The sequence below is a fragment of the Microcaecilia unicolor genome, chromosome 2 (genome assembly GCF_901765095.1).
Source record: "Microcaecilia unicolor chromosome 2, aMicUni1.1, whole genome shotgun sequence".
Classification (NCBI taxonomy): Eukaryota; Metazoa; Chordata; class Amphibia; order Gymnophiona; family Siphonopidae; genus Microcaecilia; species Microcaecilia unicolor.
The window spans coordinates 451,732,497-451,756,113 of NC_044032.1; the positions used below are offsets into that span (position 1 = coordinate 451,732,497).

General features: G+C 43.4%; 1 protein-coding gene across 1 annotated transcript in view; it reads right to left on the reverse strand.

The window, feature by feature from the left end:
• The window catches only part of LOC115461247 (disintegrin and metalloproteinase domain-containing protein 33-like), a 365,631-nt gene that overhangs the window by 89,476 nt on the left and 252,538 nt on the right, over nt 1–23,617 (reverse strand). Inside the window, exons 4-5 of the mRNA XM_030190948.1 lie at nt 15,245–15,323; nt 1,160–1,236 (exon numbers count right to left, since the gene is read on the reverse strand). Coding sequence (XP_030046808.1) covers nt 1,160–1,236; nt 15,245–15,323 — 156 coding nt within the window. The remainder of the gene's footprint in view (nt 1–1,159; nt 1,237–15,244; nt 15,324–23,617) is intronic.

The window sequence follows — 23,617 nt, forward strand, 5'->3', positions numbered from 1 at the left end:
ATTGAAGTTGAACAACCTTATGGCAGGTGGCACTAACCTGCTGAGTCAGAAGGGCGGGGCTTAGGTAGGGAGGAGGTTAAATGCCCTAAAGCAGAACAGTTCAGGGAGGCCCCAAGTCAAGAGGTTTCCAGAAAGAAGCCCCAAGTCAAGAGGTCTCTAAGAGAGTAGCAACTGAGGCTATAGTACCTGAGAAAAGTGCCAGGGAAGAGAAGTAGCCACAGTTAAGTGTTTCCCTGGGGTGAGAAACTGTAAGCAGTCAGGTCAGCCTCCAGGAGTTAATCTTTGAATCCATATGCTCTCTTCTTATTCCTCTTCTGCTTTATTGCCATGATGTTATTGGAGTTAATATGATTGTATATTTTGTCAGCATCTATTGCAGTGAACAGCTAATAGACTGTAGGTAGACAAGTCATGAATCTGTAATTTTGGGGCATGTTGCTTAAATCTCCCTTTGAATAGAATGTTCTTCCTATTATTAGCCATTGTGGTGTTGACTGCATGACCAGTTAGTAAAAGGAAACCATTAATTTGTGGGATGATATTAGTTTTATGCTTTGTAGCAAAGCAGCAAGGCTTCATCAGAGTTAAGGGATGTGAAGCCAACATGGTAATGTGGCAATGTATGTTCCAGTCTGGGAAATCGTGAAGCTTAATCAGCAGTAGGCTGGTCACAGATGTTTGAGAAGCATTGGTTAGCATGAAATAGATGAAGTCTCATAGATTTACCCTGCATCCTGTTGGGAAATACTAGGTGGCATACCTTTATACAAATTCACACTGAAATGCACTGGGAGCTGAAGCTTGTAAAAGGTCACACTGAAATATGTCAAGTCCCAAAGATAAATAGAGCTAACCGCAGTTATACAAATATAAGACTTGTAATGTCATGGCTACACTGTTATGTTCATCTGATTATTAGTAACCAGCAGCCAATTAAATCCCTAAATTTTAAAATTCCATTCTATCTTTAATAAAATGTTTTCAGGTTAAGGGAGGAATTTATCTACATGGGCTACTGTTAAGTTGAGTTACTTTACAATAAGTTGGATTATTTTAGCACAGGGTCTTCATTGCATAAAAAATGGGAACCTATGCTAAAATAACTCAACTTGAAAGTAGCCCACATTGATAACTTTCCCCCCCTAAAGGTCTTTCTTACCTGATTCCAGAGCAGGTGCTGAGAACTACCCATGATTCCTTGTGTTCCCTTACATGACCATGGTAATAGCAGTGATCCTATAAGACACAATAGTTTATTAAACTGTTACAAAGTGATTAGTTTACAAAAAAAGCTATTAAAATACATAAGGTATAAAGAAAGGAGCAATTATGTTTTACCTAATAATTTTCATTCCATTAGTCCTATACACTATTCCAGAACTTGCAGGTTAGTCATGTCCATTGACCAACAGGTGAAAATAGAGAACACAGAAATCAACTGAAGCATATAACCCTAGCTAGGAAGCTCAGCCCTTCCGTATTTGTCTATATAAGCAGTGTGAATGACAGATAACAAGACTCAAATAACAAGTCAAAACCCATAACCAAAAATTTTATTTTCTTTGTAAACAAACATCCTGTGAAGAATGCCAAGCCCAGTGTCTCGGTGGGACAACAGAAAAAAGAACAAGGGCAAGCAGCACAGCAGAAGAAAGCCTAGACCTTCACACAGAAGCAGAGTCACATGTACCAGTCGGGTTCTGGAATAGTTTAAAGGACTATTGGAAACAAAATTATCAGGTGAGACCTAATTTCTCCTTCCACATACAGAACTTGCGGGATGTCCCAAAGCAGTCTCTAATGAGGTTGGGCTGGTGCTGCTGCCTGCTGAACTGAAGCCCCAAATGCACCTTCTGACCTGCTCACCAATTCTACTATATAATATTTTACAAATGAATGCAGAGACAACCAAGTCTCCACCCTGCAAATCTCAATCAGGGACAGCAAGAACGCTTCCGCCCAGGAAACAGCCACTCTCCTCATAGAGTGCACCTTCAGATCAGCTGGTGGTTGCTTTCCTTAAGAATGTAGGCTGAAGAAATGGCTTCCTGCACCCACCACGCAATTGTGGGCTTAGACTCTGCCAAACCCCATTTCTGCTTGCTGAAGAGCACAATAAGGCAATCAGACCTCCTAAACTCATTTGTGTCTTCCAGATAATGGAGAGGAGACTGCCACACATCTAGAAATCTTATGGACGAAAACTGCATGCTGCACACCTCCTTCTGAAAAGAAGGGAGGTCCATGGACGTATTAATATGGAATGCTAAGACTTCCTTAGGCAAGAATGATGAAACGGCCAGCAGTGAAACCCCTGCCTCTGTAAAATGGAGAAAGGGATTCCGGTAGAAGAAGGCTTGAAGCCACTAGGAAAATATTCTTTAATGTCACGTCCTTTAACAAACCTTCCTTTAGAGATTCAAAGGGAACCTTCTGCAAGGCTCAAAGAATCAGGTTGAGATTCTAATCCGGACAGACTGGATGGAAGGGAGGCCAAATCCAACTCACCCCTCTCAAAAACCTGATATCTGGCCTGGGTGAGATGCCAAGGAAGAATGCTGCAGTCTGCCCCAGAAACAAACCAAGGCCCTGTACCTTCAATGTCCTGAGTGCCAAATCTTTCTCAAACCCTGACAGAAGAAATGCCAAAATGTGAGATAGGGAGGACAAGAAAGTGGAAATAGCCCTCTCTGCACATGAACTCTCAACAATTCTCCACACTCTTGTGTAGGTCGCTGAAGTAGAGTGTTTCCTAGTCTGCAGAAGCATAGTAATCACAGTAGTGTAACCTTTACGCATCAATCATGACCTCTCAATAGCCAAGTTGTAAGACTAAAGGGGGATGGATCCTCCATTAGGACTGTACCCTGCCACAGCAATCCTCAAGCACGAGGGAGGGGAAGGGGGTCACCCATCCAGAAGACAAATTAGATCCATGTACTACAGACATCTCAGCCAATCTGGAGCCACTTGAATAACCTGCCTGGGATGGGACGCGATTCTCTTGACTCCCTCCTTTGGATGAAGAAGGTGGGCACCTTGGCATTGTTCCTGGAAGCCATCAAATCGAGATACAGGAGATCCTAGTGACTCACTATGAGCTGAAAAGCTTCCTTGGACAACTCCTATTCCCGCAGATCCAAAGAGTTTCTGCTGAGGAAATCTGCTTGTACATTCATCAGTCCCACAATGTGCACGCTGAAAGACATTGCAAGTGGTTCCCTGCCCAGTGCATTGGTAGAACTGCCCCAGTCGCCAATTGCTTGCTGTGAGTGCCCCCTTGTTTGTTGATATAAGCCATTTCTGTGGCATTGTTGAAGAACACTCTGATGGGGGAAGACTTCAGAAGTGGAGCAAATGTCTCCAGGGACAAGCAAATCACCTGGAGTTCCAGCAGATTGATGGGCCAGGTCGTCTCCACCTAAGACCACATGCCCTGGGCTAGGTGACCGAGGTAATGAGCTCCATATCTGAACAGGCTGGCATCGGTTGTCACAATCTCCCAGCGAAGTACTGGAAAGGGAACCCCCTGCCCCCCCCCCCCCCCCGGAGAAATTCCACTCTGACAACCACCAGTGCAAACTCTGCCGGGCTGACGGTGTCCATGGGAGTCGTACACTGTAATCCCGCCGCAGAGTGAGCTCTTTGACTAGATTACTGAGATTCACCTCAAAGAGACATCTGCCCCTGAAGGGGAGTTTTACCAGTCAAGACTGAGGTTGCATCTGCCACCCAATTGCATAGCCACAGTTACCTCCAAGCCACCACCACTGCATTCCCCTTCTCGTGCCTTCCTGTCTTACAGGACATGCAGTGGTCGGAAGACTCCCAGTAGAGTCCGCAGCAGGAGAAACTCTTTAAACTTCAGTGGGTGCCGCCATCACATAGCAGTACAGCTGCACCTCCAACACGGGTTTCCACAGCAGCCCAGCAGGAGCACTCCTTCAGAGGGAAACTTGTAGGTGCACCCTGTTTGCTGCTCCAGGAAAAAATCAGAAGGGAGACTTACAGCTCCTGTGCTCCACTGGCCCCACTCCCCTCACTGTACCAACAAACAGCCGTTCCCACCAAAAGACAGAAATGGCTCACCAGTGCTGGCTGTTTCCCTTAAATCAGTCTCTTTTTTTTTTCTTGTTGCTGATTTAATGTAGCTGCTCAGCCTTGCTGAAGAGCAACCGGGGAGGGGGGAGCATGGGCTTCAGGAGGCAGTGCCATGGAACCACCAGGGATGACCTCATGTGACAGCAGAAGCCCGACTTGATCAACTGGGAGCCAGTTGACTCAGGGCTGACCCAAGGCAAGATGCCACCTGAGGCGGAACTAACATGACGTGCCCCCCCCCCCCCCAGGCCGAGATGTTGCCCTCCTGGGCATCTTACCTTGTCACGGTGATGTTCCAAACTCGGCAGCGGCAGCAATTCCCATACACTGCGCTGCCACCGCCAGCACCCACCTCTTCCCTTTACTGCGGCCGCTTGAGCAAAAGAGGAAGTTACTTCAGGTGGCTTCAATAAAGGGAAAAGGCGGGTGCCGGTAGCAGAAGGGGAGCGTATGGGAATCGCTGCCGCTGATAGGTTTGGAATGTCACCATGATGAGGTAAAACACAGCGAAGCCATCCCTCAAGATGCTGCTCCTGAAGAGTGCTGCCTGAGGTCCTCCCCTCTGGTGGCCTAATGGTCGGGTCGTTCTTGAGTTGACCAACTGGACCAGGATCGGCCTAACCAGAGCTCAGGGCTGAAGCTCTGTCCTTCCACCTGCTGGAGATAGAAAATACTGAAGGGCTGAGGTTCCTGGCTAGGGTTATATGCTTCAAATCACCTCTGTGTTCTCTGTCTCCACATGCTGGTCGATGGACATAACTAACCTGCAAATTCTGGAACAGTGTAAGGCTGATATAGAAACTACAGTGTCTAAACTGTAAAAAGGAGGCAAAGAATGAGCGTCTACATTATCAATGGATGATCCTTATAAATCAAAAGTAAGATTTAAGGAACCTAAGCATGGTGTTATAAGTCAATGAAATCCTCAAAATCATGTGGTTATAGCAGCATGTAAATGGGAAACACAAACTGTAAACGTTATATTATTAGCTAAGAAGCACATGACTAAATGAATGATTATTTTAAGGAAGTGTGTCTGGTGTACGAGATCTGAGAGGTACAAGCAACTAGGAAGAAATACAAAGAAGTATTGCTATGGCCACAAATTTTTGTGTTGGGCATGTTAGCAAGGAGAGAATAAACAGACCACTGTAGATCTCTAATAAAACAGAAGAAAAAGTAAAATCAAATACAAATAGCATTCAGGGACACATGCAGTAACCTTGCTTTAGAGCTGTGCATTAAACATCAGCACACAACTTCCTAACACAAGGGTAATGCAAAATTTTGCTCCTCAAATCAGTAACCAAATAGCATGCAAATAGGTTGAATGCAAAATATGTGCTCTTTCATGGTAGATCACACCAGATGTATGTGTACACCAACACCCCTCACTGTGCCTCCCCCTTTGACTCCCCAATCACCCTATACTTACATGTGCACAGTGTGCAGGCATTCCCAGAATACAGGTAGGTGCTGAGCAGCTGGGGGTAGAATTACAATGTATATATTGGGCCAGATTCTGTAAATGGTCCCTAAATTTGTTTTGCAAAAATTGTGCATTGTTCTTGAGTCATCCACTGATCATGGCAGGAGATTTTAACATGGTGCTAGATCTAGCGCTGGAAGCATGGGAAGGGACAGAAAAGAAATTTGTAATTTATGTAGAAGCCTGGACATAGTAGACAGGAGGTACACCCTATCTACACCCTGTCTACGCCAATGATGGCAGCGTGGGACAGTGGAAACAGAAACTAAGCAAATAGCTTCCTTGCTTACAGTGGACTAGTTAGGCTCACTCCCACTCCAATCTATTATACCTAGGGTTACCATATTTTGTCCCCCCAAAAGGAGGACACATGCCCTGCCCCCACCACACTCCCCGCCATGCCCCCTTTCACACCCCGCCCCGCCCCTGACACATTTTCCCCTCCCCCCCGCCACACACCCCGTCACTCCCCCTCCCCATCACCCCCCTCCCCTTACCTTACTACTGCCCTGGTGGTCTAGTGACCTCTTCGGGGCAGGAAAGAGCCCCCTCTTTCCTACCCGGAGTGCTGCCCTGCATGCATCCTTCCTGTTCCTGATCTCGGCGCCGATTCAAAATGGCCGCCGAGAGTTGAAGTCTCACAAGGTCACTTCAACTCTCGGCGGCCATTTTGAATCAGTGCGGAGATCAGGAACAGGAAGGATGCATGCAGGGCAGCACTCCGGGCAGGAAAGAGGGGGCTCTTTCCTGCCCCGAAGGCGGAAGAGGTCACTAGACCACCAGGGCAGTAGTAAGTAAGGGGAGGGGAGGCTAGCAATCTGCCCGTTTGTCCGGATTTCTAGCACACATATACCAATCTCACCTCACAATTGAAACCACTGTGGAATCTATAACAACCCACCTCGAAATAGCTTCATTCAGAATCCACCATAAAACCCTGATCAACCGCCTAAATTGCGTCCTATTCTACAGACCACCATGCAACTGGAATGAAAGCCAAGCGGACTTCATGGACTTCATTTCAAATATATGTGTATCTAACTCCAATACACTAGTATTAGGAGACATTAACCTTCACCTTGAAGACCCAAATTCTACCAATGCACGAGATTGCAAGGACTTCCTTCAGCTATGTGACCTTACATGGCCACACATGCAAACAACCCACATGAAGGGTCACACACTCGACCTCATCTCATACAAACTGTCCACTGATCAGAACCTAACCATAACACAAACTAGATGGACAGAAACACCATGGACTGATCATTACAAACTAAACCTATCGCTAAAATGGCGAAAAAGGGGTTCTCTCCACAATTGAGAACACACAACATATACCACGAGAGGCCAAATAGACCCGGATACTTTCTGGCAACAGATATATAACAACGATTGGACAGCACAAACGGAATCCTTATATTACCTCTCAGAATGAGAGAAGAGATGCAGACACATACTAGACGAAATAGCACCCTTACAAAAAAGAACTTCACGTAGACACAACTCGATACTGTGGTTCAATGAAGAACCGAAAAAACTAAAAACACAATCTAGGAAACTGGAACGCGCATGGAAAAAAAATAAAAACGAACACACACTCAATGCATGGAAACAATTACAAAGGAAAAAGGTGTGAGCAAAATCTAAATTAATAATAATAATAATGTGCAGATGCCAAAACTACTGCAGGACACCTGAGCACTCCACGGTAGTGAATTTTCCCACACAGTATGTTAGTGCTTAGTAAGAGTGTGGACTAGGATGAGATTCCTATTGTTTCTGTGTTCGCAGGAAGGGTGTTTGGTGGGGGGGGGGGGGCCAAGATGGCGATGCATCTGGTTGCAGGGTAGGACGATCCGAGGAACCTGGGAACCTTTCTGTGGCTGACTGTTAATAGTTATCTCTTTGGCTGTTTCCTTAACTACAATGCCGCACACGAAAAGGAAAGGCTCGATAAGGACGGGAATCCTGCCTACCTCATCCTCGACACTGCACCAGGCGGCCTTGGAGCATTTCCTGACTGGTACCTCCCAACTAGGAGAAAGAGGGATGGGACCCGCAGTAGAGATGCCCGGAGAAGAGGACTCTTTAAGGGCAAATGAGATATCTTTATCCCCTCCCTCTGCTTTGAATATACCTCTATCTCCTGCGGTAGCTGCCCTGAGGAAAGGTGAAGCAAATGCCGCCGGAAGTGCGTCGCGGGAGTTCCCTGGTCAGGAATCCGAATGGCAGCAGAAAGTGCTGGAAATTGAGCTCCCAGATTTTGGGACCTCAGGAACATTGACGGAGCTGAATCTGGAACGAATATGGCTGTTGCTGAAGAAAATGGACTCCTCCATTCAAGATTCTCGCAGAGAAGTAAGTGTTTTGACTTCCAAATTTGTAGAATTGCAGGGGTCAGTGGAAAGAATGAAAGATGAGCTTTCAACTAGAGTCAAAACCCTACAACAAGAAGTAGACAAATTTTCGGAATTCAAAGCGTCTGTTGCTAAAGATAAGAATTTTCTACATAATAAAATTGAACAGATTGAAAATTACAACAGACGCTTAAATTTAAGAATCTTGAATTTTCCTAAGTCTCACGGAATCCCACCCCTAGATATGTTGAAAAGGTATACAACTGAGATACTAAAAATGCCTCCTGAAGGATTTCCTCCAATGAATAAGATTTACTAGCTGCCGCAGAAGAAAGGAGAAGGGAGAAATATTAGAGGATAAAAGTTTGGATCTTGAAAATCTGTCTGCTATATTAGAGCAATCTTTGGAGACTATACAAGAAAGAGCAACATTACTAATCTCATTCGTTTTTGAACAAGATTTAAATGCTATGTTAAGATTATACTTTAGAAACGCTTCCACTCCTTTTGCTGGGGCTAAAATATGGATGTTTCAAGATGTTACTAAGTTAGCCCAACAAAGAAGAAAAATGTTTCTTGAAATGAAACAAAAACTCTAGAAGTGGGTGGAACTTTCTTTTCGGCTTACCCCTGCAAGTGTATAGTTCGTTTTGGTTTAATTCAATGTTTTCTTTTCTCCAGACCAGCTAAAATCCTTTCTGGATTCAAAAAATTCAAAGAGTAAAGAATAATAAGTTGGGGGGATGCATTAATTCTTGTTCTCTATATACTTGAAAAACTTCTCTAATGCATGTGACCCCTCCTCCCTATGTCAGTGGGGTCTAAGGAAGCAGTTTATAAGAGTAAGGAATAATAGTCAATTTTTCTTTTTATAATCGTTATTGAAAACTATGTGTAATTATTATTATCTTCTTCTTCTTAATTTTACATGTTAAGAATGCTTATGCTGTGTTGCTTTGACATTGTATATTAATACTTGTCATTTATTTTGAAAATATAAATAAAGAATTTAAAAAAAAGGAAGGGTGTTTGGTAAATAATGACAAATATATTGCTAAAGTATTTAGACACTGTTATCAAAAGGTATATACTAAGGAGGAGCCAGGTTGCACATTTAAACAAGGTACATATACCACAGCTCAGGTCAGAGGAGCTGGAGGTGTTGAATGAACAACTGAGGTACAAAACCTGCGGAAGGATTCTAAGAGTTATAGGCTGCATAAGACCTAGATGGACTAAGTGGACAAATTGATTATTATTATTTTTTTTAATCTAAATGTACAAGCAAACAATACATAGCATTTCCAAGAATGGAGAGCTGCTTTGAATACAGTGTGACCAACAAGCAACATACATCAACCAAAAAGGTCCCTCAAAGAACCACATTTAAATGAAATCTAAATGATCTCAAATTTTCTTCTTATTACTATTCAATTTCCAGAAAAGAACACAAAAAGCAAAATTACACCCCCCCCCAATAAAAACTCATATAAACAAGAGAAAATAACACAGAAATAACAATGTAAGCATCAAAAGTTGGAGTCAAACTCATTGAAAGCCTATTAGCAGTAACCCTATCAGGCTCACTTTCAAAAGAGATAGATGTCCAATCAGTGACATAAGTCAGCATTTGGACGTTTATCTCACAGAAACGTCCAAATCAGTATTTTCAAAACCTCTTTTTGGACGTCTTTCTCCGAAGTCCGTCAGAAGGATGTCCAAATCTCAAGGGGGCGTGTTGAAGACGGGGCTTGGGCGTTCCTAAGACATGGATGTCTTTCAGCAATAATGGAAAAAAACAAAGATGTCCAAGACTAAAACTTAATTGTTTTGAGATAGACCTATTTTTATAATGAATAGCTACAGTGGGAATTGAACCCACTTCCCAGAATCAAAGTCTGCTGCACTACTCTACGCAAGAGGTGCCCCAAATGATCACATGACCACAGGAGGGACTGGGGGTTCACCTCCCCTTACTCCCCCAAATCACAAAACATTTTTCCAAACTGCACTTTCAAGAGGAAAAGAGAGATTTTTGTAGAAAACGACCTTTCCTGTTCTGATTTTGAACGTTTTACAAAAAACGTCCAAATTCAGACCTACATGTCATATCCAAAAATGCCCTTTCTGTATTTGACTTGCCCAAGGTCTCAAGGAGCAGCAGTGGGAATTGAACCCACATTGCCAGGATCAAAGCCCACTGCACTAACCATTAAGCCACTCCTCCCCTGTTCTAGGTATCTTGCATTTGGATGTTTTTTGTTCGAAGATGGACCAGAAAAGGGACATCCAAATTACAGGATGTCCTTGGTATTTTCGAAACAAAAGATGGACGACCATCTTTTTTCGAAAATGACCTTCTCCCTGCCTCCAAATTTGGATGTCTTTGTAAAACGTCCAATTTCCGACTTAGACGTTTCTTTTGAAAATGCCCCTCCATGTCTCCTAGATGAAACCACACTTTTTGATGATTTCTCAACTTTTCCTGATATGCCCATGGGAATGACTTTATTTGTATGAAAGGCCTGCATGCTGGTACGTAAGTGTATTTTAGTTAACTGGATGAACTGCTAAGAAGATAACAGCCATACTAGGTCAGACCAATGGTCCACGTAGCCCATCCTGCTTCCAACAGTGGTTAATCCAGGTCACAAGTGCCTGGCAGAAACCCAATTAGTAGTAACATTACATTCTATCAATCCCAGGGCAAGCAGTAGCTTCCCCATATCTTCTCAATAGCATACTATAGACTTTTCCTCCAGGAACTTATCTAAATCTTTTTAAACCCAGATATGCTAACTGCAACTGGTGGACCATGGAAGAAACAAATTTGCACCAGTCATGTTTGTACTGAAGTAAATTCAATAAAAAAAAGATTGGGGAAAAAACAGGTGCCTTTTGAACTTTTCATGTTGGCAGTCATGTTAGAAAATCAGGCTCCAAAACTACTTTTCCCCCTACCAGGAAATGACCCAGAGATAAGGTTGTTTGATGGCCTCTGAGCTTCCAAACGTTGGGGCAGGGGCTAGATGTGCAAGTAAATTTCTAGGTATTTTTCCTTGTTTGCTGTCAGTGGCCCTGATCTTCCCCTGAATATCGCAGCTGCAGTTGCTTTGCTGACTTGTGGAGCAGAGCTTCCTATTTCCTGGACTGTAACCCCGTGCTTGCTGTCAGAAAATAGCCATGAAATTAAAAAGATTATTCTCAAGACTTCTACATAGGTGTTCATGGAACTACACACAAACACCCAATCACTATATTAAAAGCCATCCTGCTGCAATCCCACAGAGGAACCCCTTCAGATGTCTCTGAAAATAATTCATGCCAAGCCAATGTGTAATCATCTAACTGGAGAAAACATGAGTTTTTGCTTAACCTACAGGGTTTCTTTGTCTGTGAGAAACAGTATGGAATAAACAAAAGAAAACTGAGTTTGAAAATCAGTCCTGTGGGAAAGTGAAAGAATGTATTAATTCTGAAAATATATCTGCATGTGACTGTTGGTTTTGGACATCAGAAACGATACAGTTAAGGATTTACATTCTGGGCCACGGCAAAGCTTTTAGGAGGGGGAAAAACAGATTTTATAGGTTTTACACTTTGAGTGAGTGGGTTAGAATAGGAAACTAAAGAAAAAACCAGAGCTCAAAAACTGTCAGGGTGAGTCTCACTAGCATTGTATGTCACACCGGAACAATGGGAATGACATCTGTTCTCTTTAAAGTAAAATGCTAAACATGAGGAGAGAAAACAGTAATGGATGAAACACTGCATGTTGCTCAAAGGGGAGGTTTCGTTTTGTATAACACTTAATACTCTTATTAACTCTTTGGACTATGAGTTTAGCTTTAATCCTAAAGATGGTAACATTCCAGAAGTTACATCATGCTTACTGTTTATAAATGACTTGAAACTGTACAGTTCTAGTGACCAAAAATTAGTGGAACAGCTCCAAGTAGTGAAAAGCTTCTCAGATGACATCAGAATGACTTTTGGCCTAGACAAATGTGCTAAGGCAGCCTTCCTGAGAGGAAAATTGAGCAAAACTGAAAACATCTTTCTGCCCAATGAATTTGAGATAAAGGACGTGAACAATTAAACATTAATTACTGAGAAGAAAGATCAGTAAAGAATATTACAGGAGACTAAAATCGCTATTGAAGAGTGCATAAACATCATGGAATAAGATACAAGCTATTAATCAGCTGGTAGTTGCTGCAGTTTCATACAGCTTTGGAACTATATAGATCAGCCTCTTAAAGATCTTTAAAAAGTTGATTTAACAAACAAGAAAAGTCCTCCATGCACACAAGCTCATTTATAAGAATCAGTGTATGCCACAGTCAGTACAACCCCGAGCTGAAGGAGGAATTAGCCTTACAAAAAAAGATTATACATAGAGCTACTATCATAGGCCTCCTCTCAAACTGTCTTCTCCTCTCCTCTCCTCTCCTCTCCTCTCCTAATCATAGACACACAGAAAGCACACACAAACACACATTCACAGACATACACAAATATGTACATATACACCAAATGTAGGGAAAGAGAGAAATACTGGACAGCATGGGGTGAGGGGGTAAGAGGTAGGGAAAGAGAGAGATGCTGGATGCCAGGGGAGGGGACTAGGGAAGGGAAGGTGAGCTGCTGAAGTTGGGGTAGAGCTCAGGTAGAGTTTAGGGCGGAGCTTGGGACCAATGAAAGAAAAAGAAGTTCTGCTGCCCTTGAGTTGTACTAATTTTGCTTGTTGTGCTCCTTTTGTTGTTTCATCCTTTTTTGTCTGCTTTGTTTGTACCCTCCCTTAATCATCTTACAATGTACACTGCTTAGACATAATACTTTGATTTGTGTTATATCAAATAAAACTGAACTTCAACCGACCCCCCCCCCCCCATCACACACATCTACATGCAGAGGGGTTTAAAAAAATTCCATGAGACATGCTCTTATTTTTGCTTTGTTCTTCCCTCCATTTTTAAATCTTTTTCCTCTACATGCCTTAGTCCAGTTTCTTTTCCCACTTCCTTTCAGCCAATGTCTTTCTCATACTTACAGCAGATTTCTTTTCCCCCTTCTTTCTGCCCTTCTCTTTTCCCCTTTAGCCAGCTGTCTGCCTGCTTTTTTAGTCCAACTCAGCTCAGCATGCTCCAGGCCACAACACGATCTTTATGGTCAGATGACAGGGGTGACCTTAGGCTGGGATAAGAGTAACAGCAGCTTCTGTTTGCATACCCCTGAGCCATGACCACAGTTTCCAGATATCAAAATCCATCAGCCCGATATTCAGCGCTATTTAACTAGCCTTAATCTGGCTAAGCACTAATAATCAGCATGAGATAGCCGGCTATCACTACCTCTCTACCCTCATCTCCGCCTATGTTCCCGCCCGTAACCTCCGCTCACAGGACAAATCCCTCCTTTCAGTTCCCTTCTCCACCACTGCCAACTCCAGGCTCCGCTCATTCTGCCTTGCCTCACCCTATGCTTGGAACAATCTTCCTCAACCCATATGCCAAGCCCCCTCCCTACCCATCTTCAAATCTCTGCTTAAAACTCACCTCTTCAAGGCTGCTTTCGGCACCTAACCTTTCGTGATATATAGTATGCCCTATCAGACGGACTCTACACTTGTCCGTTGACTGCACACTTATCTTTAGATTGTTTAGATTATCTCTTGATTGTACACCTGTCTTTTAGATTGTAAGCTTAGATCGTACACCTGTCTTTTAGATTGTAAGCTCTTTGAGCAGGGACTGTCCTTCCATGTTAAATTGTACAGCGCTGCGTAACCCTAGTAGCGCTTTAGAAATGTTAAATAGTAGTAGTAGTAGTAGAATATTAGTGCTTAGTGGTTAGCCCGGTCACTGGCTATATCGAGCAACGTAACTGGTTAGTGCCAATATTCATTGGCTGACCAGTTAAGTTTAGCAGCCAGATAGACTCACCTAAATAGCAGGTCTATCTGTGGTCGCTATAACTTAGCTGGTCAGCCGATGAATATCAGCTTAACTGGCTATTAACCTGGAAATTCAATGCTGGTCGCTGGACACATACCGTAACTGAATTTCTGGGTTTGCTGCCGACCACAGTCTGAATATTGGCCCCCATGAACCTTTGTGCTCAGAATTTTTCCATCCCTAGCCTCCTCGATTTTGTAGAGCAGCATTTTTCAAACTGATGGGGTGTGCAAGACCTGGTTTAGGAATATGTGCAAGAAAGATGTCGCCTGGATTCTATATAGGGCACCCAAATTTGGGTGCCAAGGGCAGATGCACACGTAAAGTAATTAGTTAATGAGGTGTCAACAATCAATAACTGATGTTATTTGGCACCAATTTGGAGCTCCGTGAGCATCTGCTCTCAGCGCTATTCTGTAACTTCCGTGACTAAATTTTATGGTGCGCAAATCCGAAGAGGCATGGCTATGTGAGAAGCATGGACCTATCAGGGGGCCAGAGGCATATCTAACTTATACGGCACCTGGTGCAGGGCAGAGCACAACTTCCCCGGGTGCAGCACACATGTACCCCCACCGGGCAGTGCACATCCCCCTCCTCCAAGCAAGGATGTTGACATTTGAGGGGGAAAGGGACCGGCAGAGCCGACAGTGCATGCCTGCTTCGCACTCCCCTTTGCTGCCGGCACCCTGGGAGGACCACACTCACCGCCCTACCCTATGTACACTAGAGCGGGGGTGCAACTGTATAGAATTCTATAAAACGCACGCCCAACTGCCGATAAATGGGCATTTACTCCAGGTTTCAGCAAGCGTAAATGCTGGCACCCAAAGTTAGGCACAAAATCCGCGCTGATAGTATTCAGCAAGGGCACTCGGCGCTGAATGCCAATACTATCTTAGTGTGAATCTTTCCAGTGCTTAACTTTGGGCACCATTAACTGACTCTGGCCCTGTATGTCAAAAGTGGGGAAACTGGTGCTGTGAGTGACAGAGTTTCTCCTACTGGCCACAGGTGTGAATGTGTACCACAAATTTTGCCAAGCCTAAAAATCTCTATGCAAGTGAAGTGAAAAGGAGAATTTTTGTCAGAAATGACAAGTAAAATTTCATATAAGATAATTTTATGGTGCCATATCCTGTTTGAGGATATTTTGCTCAGTTTTCATTTGCTTCTCTTTCAGAACAACGCTTTTACTTGTGATAATGGAGCCATCATCTGTTCCTCAAAGAAAAAGTAATGTACCTCAGGGTGTCTGGGGTCAGAAGGTGCAATACACAAAGCTGCTGCGGGGTGGGGGGGGGGGTGTCTCCCACAGTCCTTCTCCTCCTACTCACCGTGTAATTAGAGGAAATGGTCACTTCCTTTCCATCTACTGTGTAATGGGTCTCTGTGTATTCCGGGGAAAGCAGCTGGCTGCAAGGAAATAGGAAATCAAACCGGTGAGGAAAAGGAATTGCAGTACAGTAGTTTGCATTCACTCTAGCCTTCATACAAAAACTGCTTTTTCATCTAGCTTTGTTTATCTTGCTGCACATGTATTGAATGCCCTTCCCATTCAAATACGAACAATTACAAAATATGAGCTTTTCAGAATAGGATTACCAACTTTTTGACAGGGCTTCCCTGCTCCATGCCCCATCCATGCTTGTTCCTTGCTTTGCCTCAACCCCTACCCCAGGTCCCTTGCCACACCTCACCTACTGTTGCACCCTGTCACCATCCCTACCCCCACCCCTACAACCAACTGTCTGCACTGGGGTAGCCATCTCAGAAAAAAACATTGTTCTATGATTATTTTACAAACTTTACATAACAGAAACAAGCTATTTTTTTTAATGAATATGGAAGCCAGATAAACCAAGCACTATATGGCAAGTAGACTTTTTTTTTTTAAATTTTTATTGATTTATGTTTCAACGGTTTTTTATTCAGCATGTTACACATTAGTTGTCCCTTCTCTAATTCCTTACAAAACCAGGACACTGATACTTGGCCCAACGCGTCGCCCTCCAGAAATTCTCGCAGCTGTCTCCCAAAACGTAGAGTCAGCCCCTCTCTCGGCAGACTATGTACATAATGAGCTAGTTGATGATATGCCATTATCATCGCCGGCCCCCCTGGGCACCGTTGCATAAAATCAGCCGCCGATGTCAAGGTTCCGTCCTCTTGCAGAAAACTTTCTAGCAGTTCTGCCCCCTGCCCCCCAAGCCTACGAAACACCACATTTTCTCTGCCTGGTGTGAAATCATCATTACCAGCTAAGGGGATCAGGGCACTGACCGTCGGGTCCTGCCCCCATCGCCGCAATAAATCCCTCCACAAATGCCACAGTGGTCCAAACAACAGACTGTCTCTAACTCTTCCAGGCAGGTTTCCTTTCCGTTTAACATGTAATAAATAATTCAAGTGCCAGGGGTAGAAAAACGCTCGTTCCAGTCCTGTATCCGTATATGTGGTTGTGTCTAGAACCCAATCCCGCAGATGCCTCAGGAGACATGCCTGATTATACTGCCTCATATCCGGTATTCCCAGGCCTCCCTGTCTCCAGTTCCCTATTAAATATTGCCATTTCATCTTAGGCTTTTTACTGGCCCAGCAAAATTGAACCACCAGCCTCCTAAGTGTCATTAAATCTCGTTTTACCAGCCTTAATGGTAAAGCCTGTAACACGTATAGCCATCTTGGGAACACTATCATTCGATAAAGTTGTATCCGTCCCATTAGGGACAGGGGGAGCATCGACCACCGGGAAAATTGCTCTTTCGTTTCCTGGATCAGCTTGGTTATGTTAAGATCATATATCAGCTGGGTATCCATTGGGAGTTGTATTCCCAAGTAACGGAAGGACACCTGCGCCCATCTTAGAGGGAACCGGTCTCCCCATTCACGCTGAAGGTCTGCAGAACTTGCCAATGCCTCCGATTTCAGAAGATTCAATCTGAATCCTGCGAAGTTCCCATATTCCTCTAGACTTTCCATCAAGTAAGGCAAGGAATATCTGGGCTCTGTAAGTAACACCAATAAGTCATCAGCAAATGCAGCTGTCTTAAAGGTATTGTCCCGGATTGTCACTCCTCGAATATCTGTATTGTTTTGAATCTCTCTCAGCAATGGGTCCAAGGTTAGATCACAGAGGAAATTCACTGCTGTACCTTGACAGGGGAAATACAAGGTTAAGTGGTATACTGGTTCTATGAACCACATCTCAAACCAGTTAATGCAGAATAAAGAACAGGATCCAGAGAAGGAATGCACTAAACAGGGGACCCAGCAGATATGGAAGACATCAAGATGGAAGTTCTGCATACCAAGACAATATGCTCAATTTAAATAGGCTGCTCAGAAGGCACTGGTGAATGTAAGTTATTATTATTATTCTAATAGCTTAGAAAGAAGCAGACATGGCTAAAAACTGGACCTGGTGGACCTTACTACACCAAAACAGCACTAACTCCCAGGGCTCAAAGAACAACAACTTTATCTGTGAAAAATCAGCACTGTAAATAGTACAAGAGACCCTAAAACACCAACGCAACAGCTAGTGAGAAAACAGAACAAACAAGACTGCTACAAAATCTCCACACGGAAACAACATACTAGCAGAATATCACATCTTGATCTCATAAAAAACAGAGACCCTCAACAAATATGAAACAAAAGACCACAGATCAATAACAGTAACATGAAGGCAAAAAACTCAACTGGAAACCTCAAGAAGTCAGACTCTGTATATACAGCACATAAATACTAGAGAAATAGAAACTGAAATGCAAGATATAAGATGCACATTTCCAAAAACTGACATATTCCCCTTTTTTACCTTTGCTCTTTGAGCATTGTATTTTTCCCTTCGCTTTGGTCCCAGTGTCTCTTTTCTGCTTTTCTCTATTTTTTACTAAACCACTTTCCAGGACCTCTGGTACATTTGATATTTCTTCTTTCTTAATTACCACCATCCATCTTCCCTCTGTGCACCTATCCGTCCTGTTCAGCATCTCCCCCGTGTCCCCGTTGACCCTAACCCTATCCTCCTCCTATGTTCAGCATTTAGCCTCTGTGCCTCTGTCCTCCTGCCCCATGTTTAGCATATGCCCACTCAGTGATCCTATCCTTTCCCTATGTCCAGCATTTTTCCCATGTGCACTGGAGGATCAGAGGATTCTGATGCTCTGTTCATACTGTTTGTTATGTCTTGCTCATGCTGCATCTAACACTTCCACATCTCACAGCCTGAAGAATTCCCCTGCAACATATTATTTTATATGTTGTTTTCTTGCTCTGTGTTCATTTTCTCCAATCTGCAATTGCTGGCTGGATGTGTTATATACAGGATGTTTGCTACATAAAACAAATCTAACAATAAAAATTTTAAGCATGATGTAAACCTGGAACAGATTAATTAGCTACTTCAGAAGACTTCTGTCCCATACCCCCCTCCCCCCATGCAGGGAGGAAGTATTCCATACTACCATTGGCGACTGACTACTTCTGCTCAGTTAATTCATAAGACCAGCTGCTAAAGATTGGGTGACTGTGATGTGACAGAATTTTTCCTTCCCCTGGGTTGCCACTTTAAGACCTATCCTGGACTGTAAAATGAGTAGACGTCATTCTCACTATGTGTAGGGTTTATGTAGGATTATTACATACCATATGTGAATTTTCAGCCTTATTTCCTCCCCCCCCCCAACACAAAGTTGCTTTCAGACTCTGAGGCAGCACTGCTGAGATTTTGATAATTAAAGTTGACAATTATAATCATGCCGACAACACTCATCCCAGACATAATAAGGTATCATTTCTCCAATATTTAAACATCCCAGTTAGCATTAATATCAAGTGCTGACCACAGTGTTTAAATTTATACCCAAATGTTCAGTGCCATGATGTACCCAGATACTGCGCTGAATATTCAGGAGTAATGTGGAAAAAAACAAAAATTATCCAGGTAATGCAATAATTAGCTACTTGCAGTCCTAACTTGCCTGCATAGTTATCCAGGTTTTTGCTGCAAGCTGAGGTACTTTTTACCACAGTGGATAAAAAGGCCGAAAAAAGACATGGCCATGCCATAAGATTGGGTTATCCTGCTTGGTATACCACGTTTGACAGTGAATTTTCGTGCAGCGGCACATTGCATGAGATATTTCAGATAGCAGACAAATAACTGTGAGTCATTTGTTCTGCAAGTTTATATTTATATCGAAAATCAATAGACCCCTGACGCAGGCCTTTATGGCTGAAACACGAATCGTGTTGGGTTGTTTTTATTGATTTGAATAAAGATCTTGTTTAGGAAACACCATTTGTGGGAGAACTTTTTTTGGATCCACTGTTCGTCTGTTTTGGCTTTCGCTTCTCCTGTGGAGAGATCACCTTCTGTAGGTGTTGGCTTGGATAAGATTGCTCTTACCACATGGCCATGTGGCTGGGTGCACTTGCCACCACCCATTGAGGTGGTGGTAAGGGCTCACGTGCTAACCCGGTGGTAACCAGGTAGTGCACGGTGCTACCCGATTACCTCCAGGTAACCCCCTGTGGAAATATTTCTTGAATATTTTTGCTAGCACCTGAAATGCCACATGCTAGGGGTTGAACTACTGCCAGCACCTGCATTGGTTGGGCAGTAGTTCTAGATTGGCGCACGGTAAGACTGAGAACACCAAGGGGTTATAGGAAACTGGTTACAGCAGGAAGTGTGTGTTGATCCCGCTGAGATTATATTTGTCTATCAAGTGCACTAACCTTCATATTACTCTTCTCCAATAAATTGCAATAAAATCAACATTTGGATTAGAATTAGAATTTATGGTTTATTTAAAATTTAATATACTGCCCTTCCTGTGCATATCACAGAGCAGTTTACAATAAAAAGTAGCATTTATGCATCATATGAGGTTAAAGGAATGCCATTTACATAGAAAAGAACCATTCATACAACACAGGAGACTAAGAGAAGTAAACAAACAGAGAAGTATTTAATGGAAATTTGTAGGTCAATGGATATGGAGTGCCTGGCTACCATTCAGTGTTACATCTCCAAATGCCCCCTGAAATAAGTACGTTTTTAGGGTAGTACAAAATTTAGGGTACATTAATTCTGTGGGAGCCAAAGTCAGTGCTGCAGGTTCAGTAACTGTTGCTGTGTACTGGTAGTGCAGATCAAAGGTATAATTATCTACAGGCAGGGAGTTGGCTATTTCACTTCTTTTCCTGTGTGATTGAACCTTACTGTACCATTAAGCCAAATGGAAGGAATTTTCAGCAGAAGGCACCAAAAAGGCACCGCCTCCACCTCCTCATTTCTTCCTGTGAGAGGCAATGACTCAGAGCACACTGTCTATGACACCTTATGACACCTGTGATCTGAGAGGTCACATGTGAAGCAAGGAGATGCAAGCCTATGTCCATCAGCTATGTGCTAATTAACTCTGAAAGGGGATGGAGGGAACTGAGAAAAAAATACTATATAAGATCCCAGCAAAAGGCACGATGGAGGCAGAACATCTCAGGTTACTGGGATGTCAGTGACCAGATATGCTTCTCTGAGTGCTGGCTATTTTTCCTGATTGTATTCCCCCCCCCCCCCCCCCCCCCCCCCGCTTTACTTTGCTACTAAAACTAACTTCTTATTTTTCCTAATTTTGTAAGAATAAAACTTTACTAATATCAGAAGATTCTCTTATTTGTACTTTTCTTTTGTGACCCAGACTGACTAGGTTGTTGGTGCTCATCCCAAGATAAAGTTGGGTAAGTGTGCTGGGGAAAACTGGGGTGGTTCTGACCAGGTTCTAATCCTTGACCAGGTATAATTCTCAACAAACTTGGGAAGGGAGGGAGGACATTCCAAAGTGAAGGAGCAGTGCAATAAAATGCACTGTTGCTTGTCGATTCTAACATAGCATTGCTGGGAGAGGGAATTTGCAGGTGGTGATCATTAAGGGAATAAAGAAGCCTAGGTGGAGCATAAGATATGGAGAAGGCTGCAAGGTAAGAACATAGTAACATGAGTAACATAGTAGATGACGGCAGAGAAAGACTTGTACGGTCCATCCAGTCTGCCCACAAAATAAACTCATATGTGTTACTTTATGTGTATACATGACCTTGATTTATATCTGCCATTTTCAGGGCACAGACCGTAGAAGTCTGCCCAGCAGTAGCCCCGCCTCCCAACCACTAGCCCCGCCTCCCACCACCGGCTCTGCCACCAATCTCCGCTAAGCTTCTGAGGATCCATTCCTTCTGAACAGGATTCCTTTATGATTATCCCACGCATTTTTGAATTCCGTCACCGTTTTCATCTCCACCACCTCCCGCAGGAGGGCATTCCAAGTATACAGCACTCTCTCCATGAAAAAATACTTCCTGACATTTTTCTTGAGTCTGCCCCCCTTCAATCTCATTTCATGTTCTACTGCCTTCCCATCTATGGAAAAGGTTCGTTTGCAGATTAATACTTTTCAAATATTTGAACGTCTGTATCATATCACCCCTGTTTCTCCTTTCCTCCAAGGTATACATGTTCAGGCCAGCAAGTCTCTCCTCATATGTCTTGTAACGCAAATCCCATATCATTTTTGTAGCTTTTCTTTGCACCGCTTCAATTCTTTTTACATCCTTAGCAAGATATGGCCTCCAAAACTGAACACAATACTCCAGGTGGGGCCTCACCAACGACTTATACAGGGGCATCAACACCTCCTTTCTTCTGCTGGTCACACCTCTCTCTATACAGCCTAGCAACCTTCTAGCTATGGCCACCGCCTTGTCACACTGTTTCATCACCTTCAGATCCTCAGTTACTATCACCCCAAGATCCCTCTCCTCGTCGGTACATATCAGGCTCTCACCGCCTAACACGTACATCTCCCGTGGATTTCTACTGCACGGGAGCTGACCCCATGGTGAAGAGCTTTAAATGTGAGAATAAGAATCTTATATTGTATATGGTAAAAGACAAAAGGTGCATAAATGACAGCTGAGGATTGGCATTTACACCAGGTTTTAGCTAGCATAAATACCAGCACTCAACTTTTGGCATGGCAATCACCTCTAAGTGCTAATCTATAAAAGGTGCTCATCCTGGAGTGCCCTTTACAGAATACTGCTTAGCACCAATTTTTTCCGGTGCCGATTTTCGAATGCCATTTATAGAATTCCCCCCTTCTGTGGTTAAGTGCTAAATATCGGCACTTAACTGCATAAGTGCTAACTTTGCCCTCAGACCACCCTCAAAATAGCTGGTTATCTGATTGGCAGTTAGTGCTGATATTCAGCGGCATTAACTGTTAAATGCCCTGAATAGCAGCGGATAACCCCAGACAAGTGATTTAACCAGTCAGGAGCTGTTTCTGGCCAGTTAAATCACTTTGAATATCGACCCCAGAGTTTTCTATCTAGCTTGAGACTTTTACTTACTTCCCTAGCAATACACTGGTTCCATCAAGAGGGTATCTCTCTCACACTGGCATGGCTGTGCTCCCTCACAACATCTCTTCATTGAATCTTGTGCAGCCTGTCCTTTTGGGTCTCACTCCAGCCAAGTCTATCAGGCTGATATGCAGCCAGGGGCGTCGCAGGTGGAAATGCGTCCTGTTTGGCACACACCCCAGTGCTCACAGCATGCTCCTGTCCCCACCCACTTGTGTCATGCCAGCAAGGGCTATCGCCGACGGACACACCTTGTAACCTGTGTGCCTACACCAGCCACACATAGCTAGCTACAATCCTGCCTGCCGCTCCAGGATCCTGGTAAGCTCTGATAATTTCTAGGACCGACTTCCTGACCATTTTACCTCTCTGCAGGTTCACATCATCTTCTAAGGAATATCTTTGGGTCACAGCTCTTTAACAACATAAGATCATAAAAAAGACATGCTGAGTCAAACTGAGGTCAAATGAGCCCAGCATTCCCTCTCTAACAGTAGCCAATCCATGTCACAAGTGCCCATAAGATCCCACAAAGTAGATCTATTACCTATGATTTGTTTCTAGGGACTAATGATGACTATCCCAATTTTTTATGCACTTTACTTCCAGGAACTTGTTAAATCCTCATTGGAATCTCACTTTGTTGGTCACCTCGATCATATCCTCGAGCAATAAATTCCACAGCTTAATTATACACTGTATTTTCAATCTGCTGGTCATGAGTTCCACGAGTGTCCTCTTCTTTTAGTGTTGTTTAACAGGTTAAATAATCATTCCCTATTTAATTGTGCCACTCCACTCAAGTATTTATAAACTTCTATCATATCTCTTCTCAATCATGTTTTCTCCAAGCTGAAGAATTCTAACTTTTCTTCAAAAGGGAGGTATTCTATCCCCTTTATCATTTTCCATCAACTTCTCTGGTCCTTTCCTGCTTGCTTCATTTCTTTCTTGGGACTTCCTACTACCTCCCAGCTGCAGCAGCTCAGGTCCCCCAACTCTGACACTGTTCCTTCAGGGGTTCTTGTTATTTTCTTTTCTCAGCTCTGTCTTTCTCCACATGCTTCCTGTTTTTCCTCTTTCTTTTGATGCACTGGGCAGCTCTCTTTTCCCTGGGATGAGGAGAACCTTCCTCCTCTCTGCTTGCTGGGAGAAGGAACTTTTCTTCTGTCACTCTTATGACCTCAACTCAGTGTTAAACACTATTCATAGACTTAAACCTGTGGCTGCTTGTTACTAAGAATTGATTCCAACCCTCTCAGTTCCATTCTTTA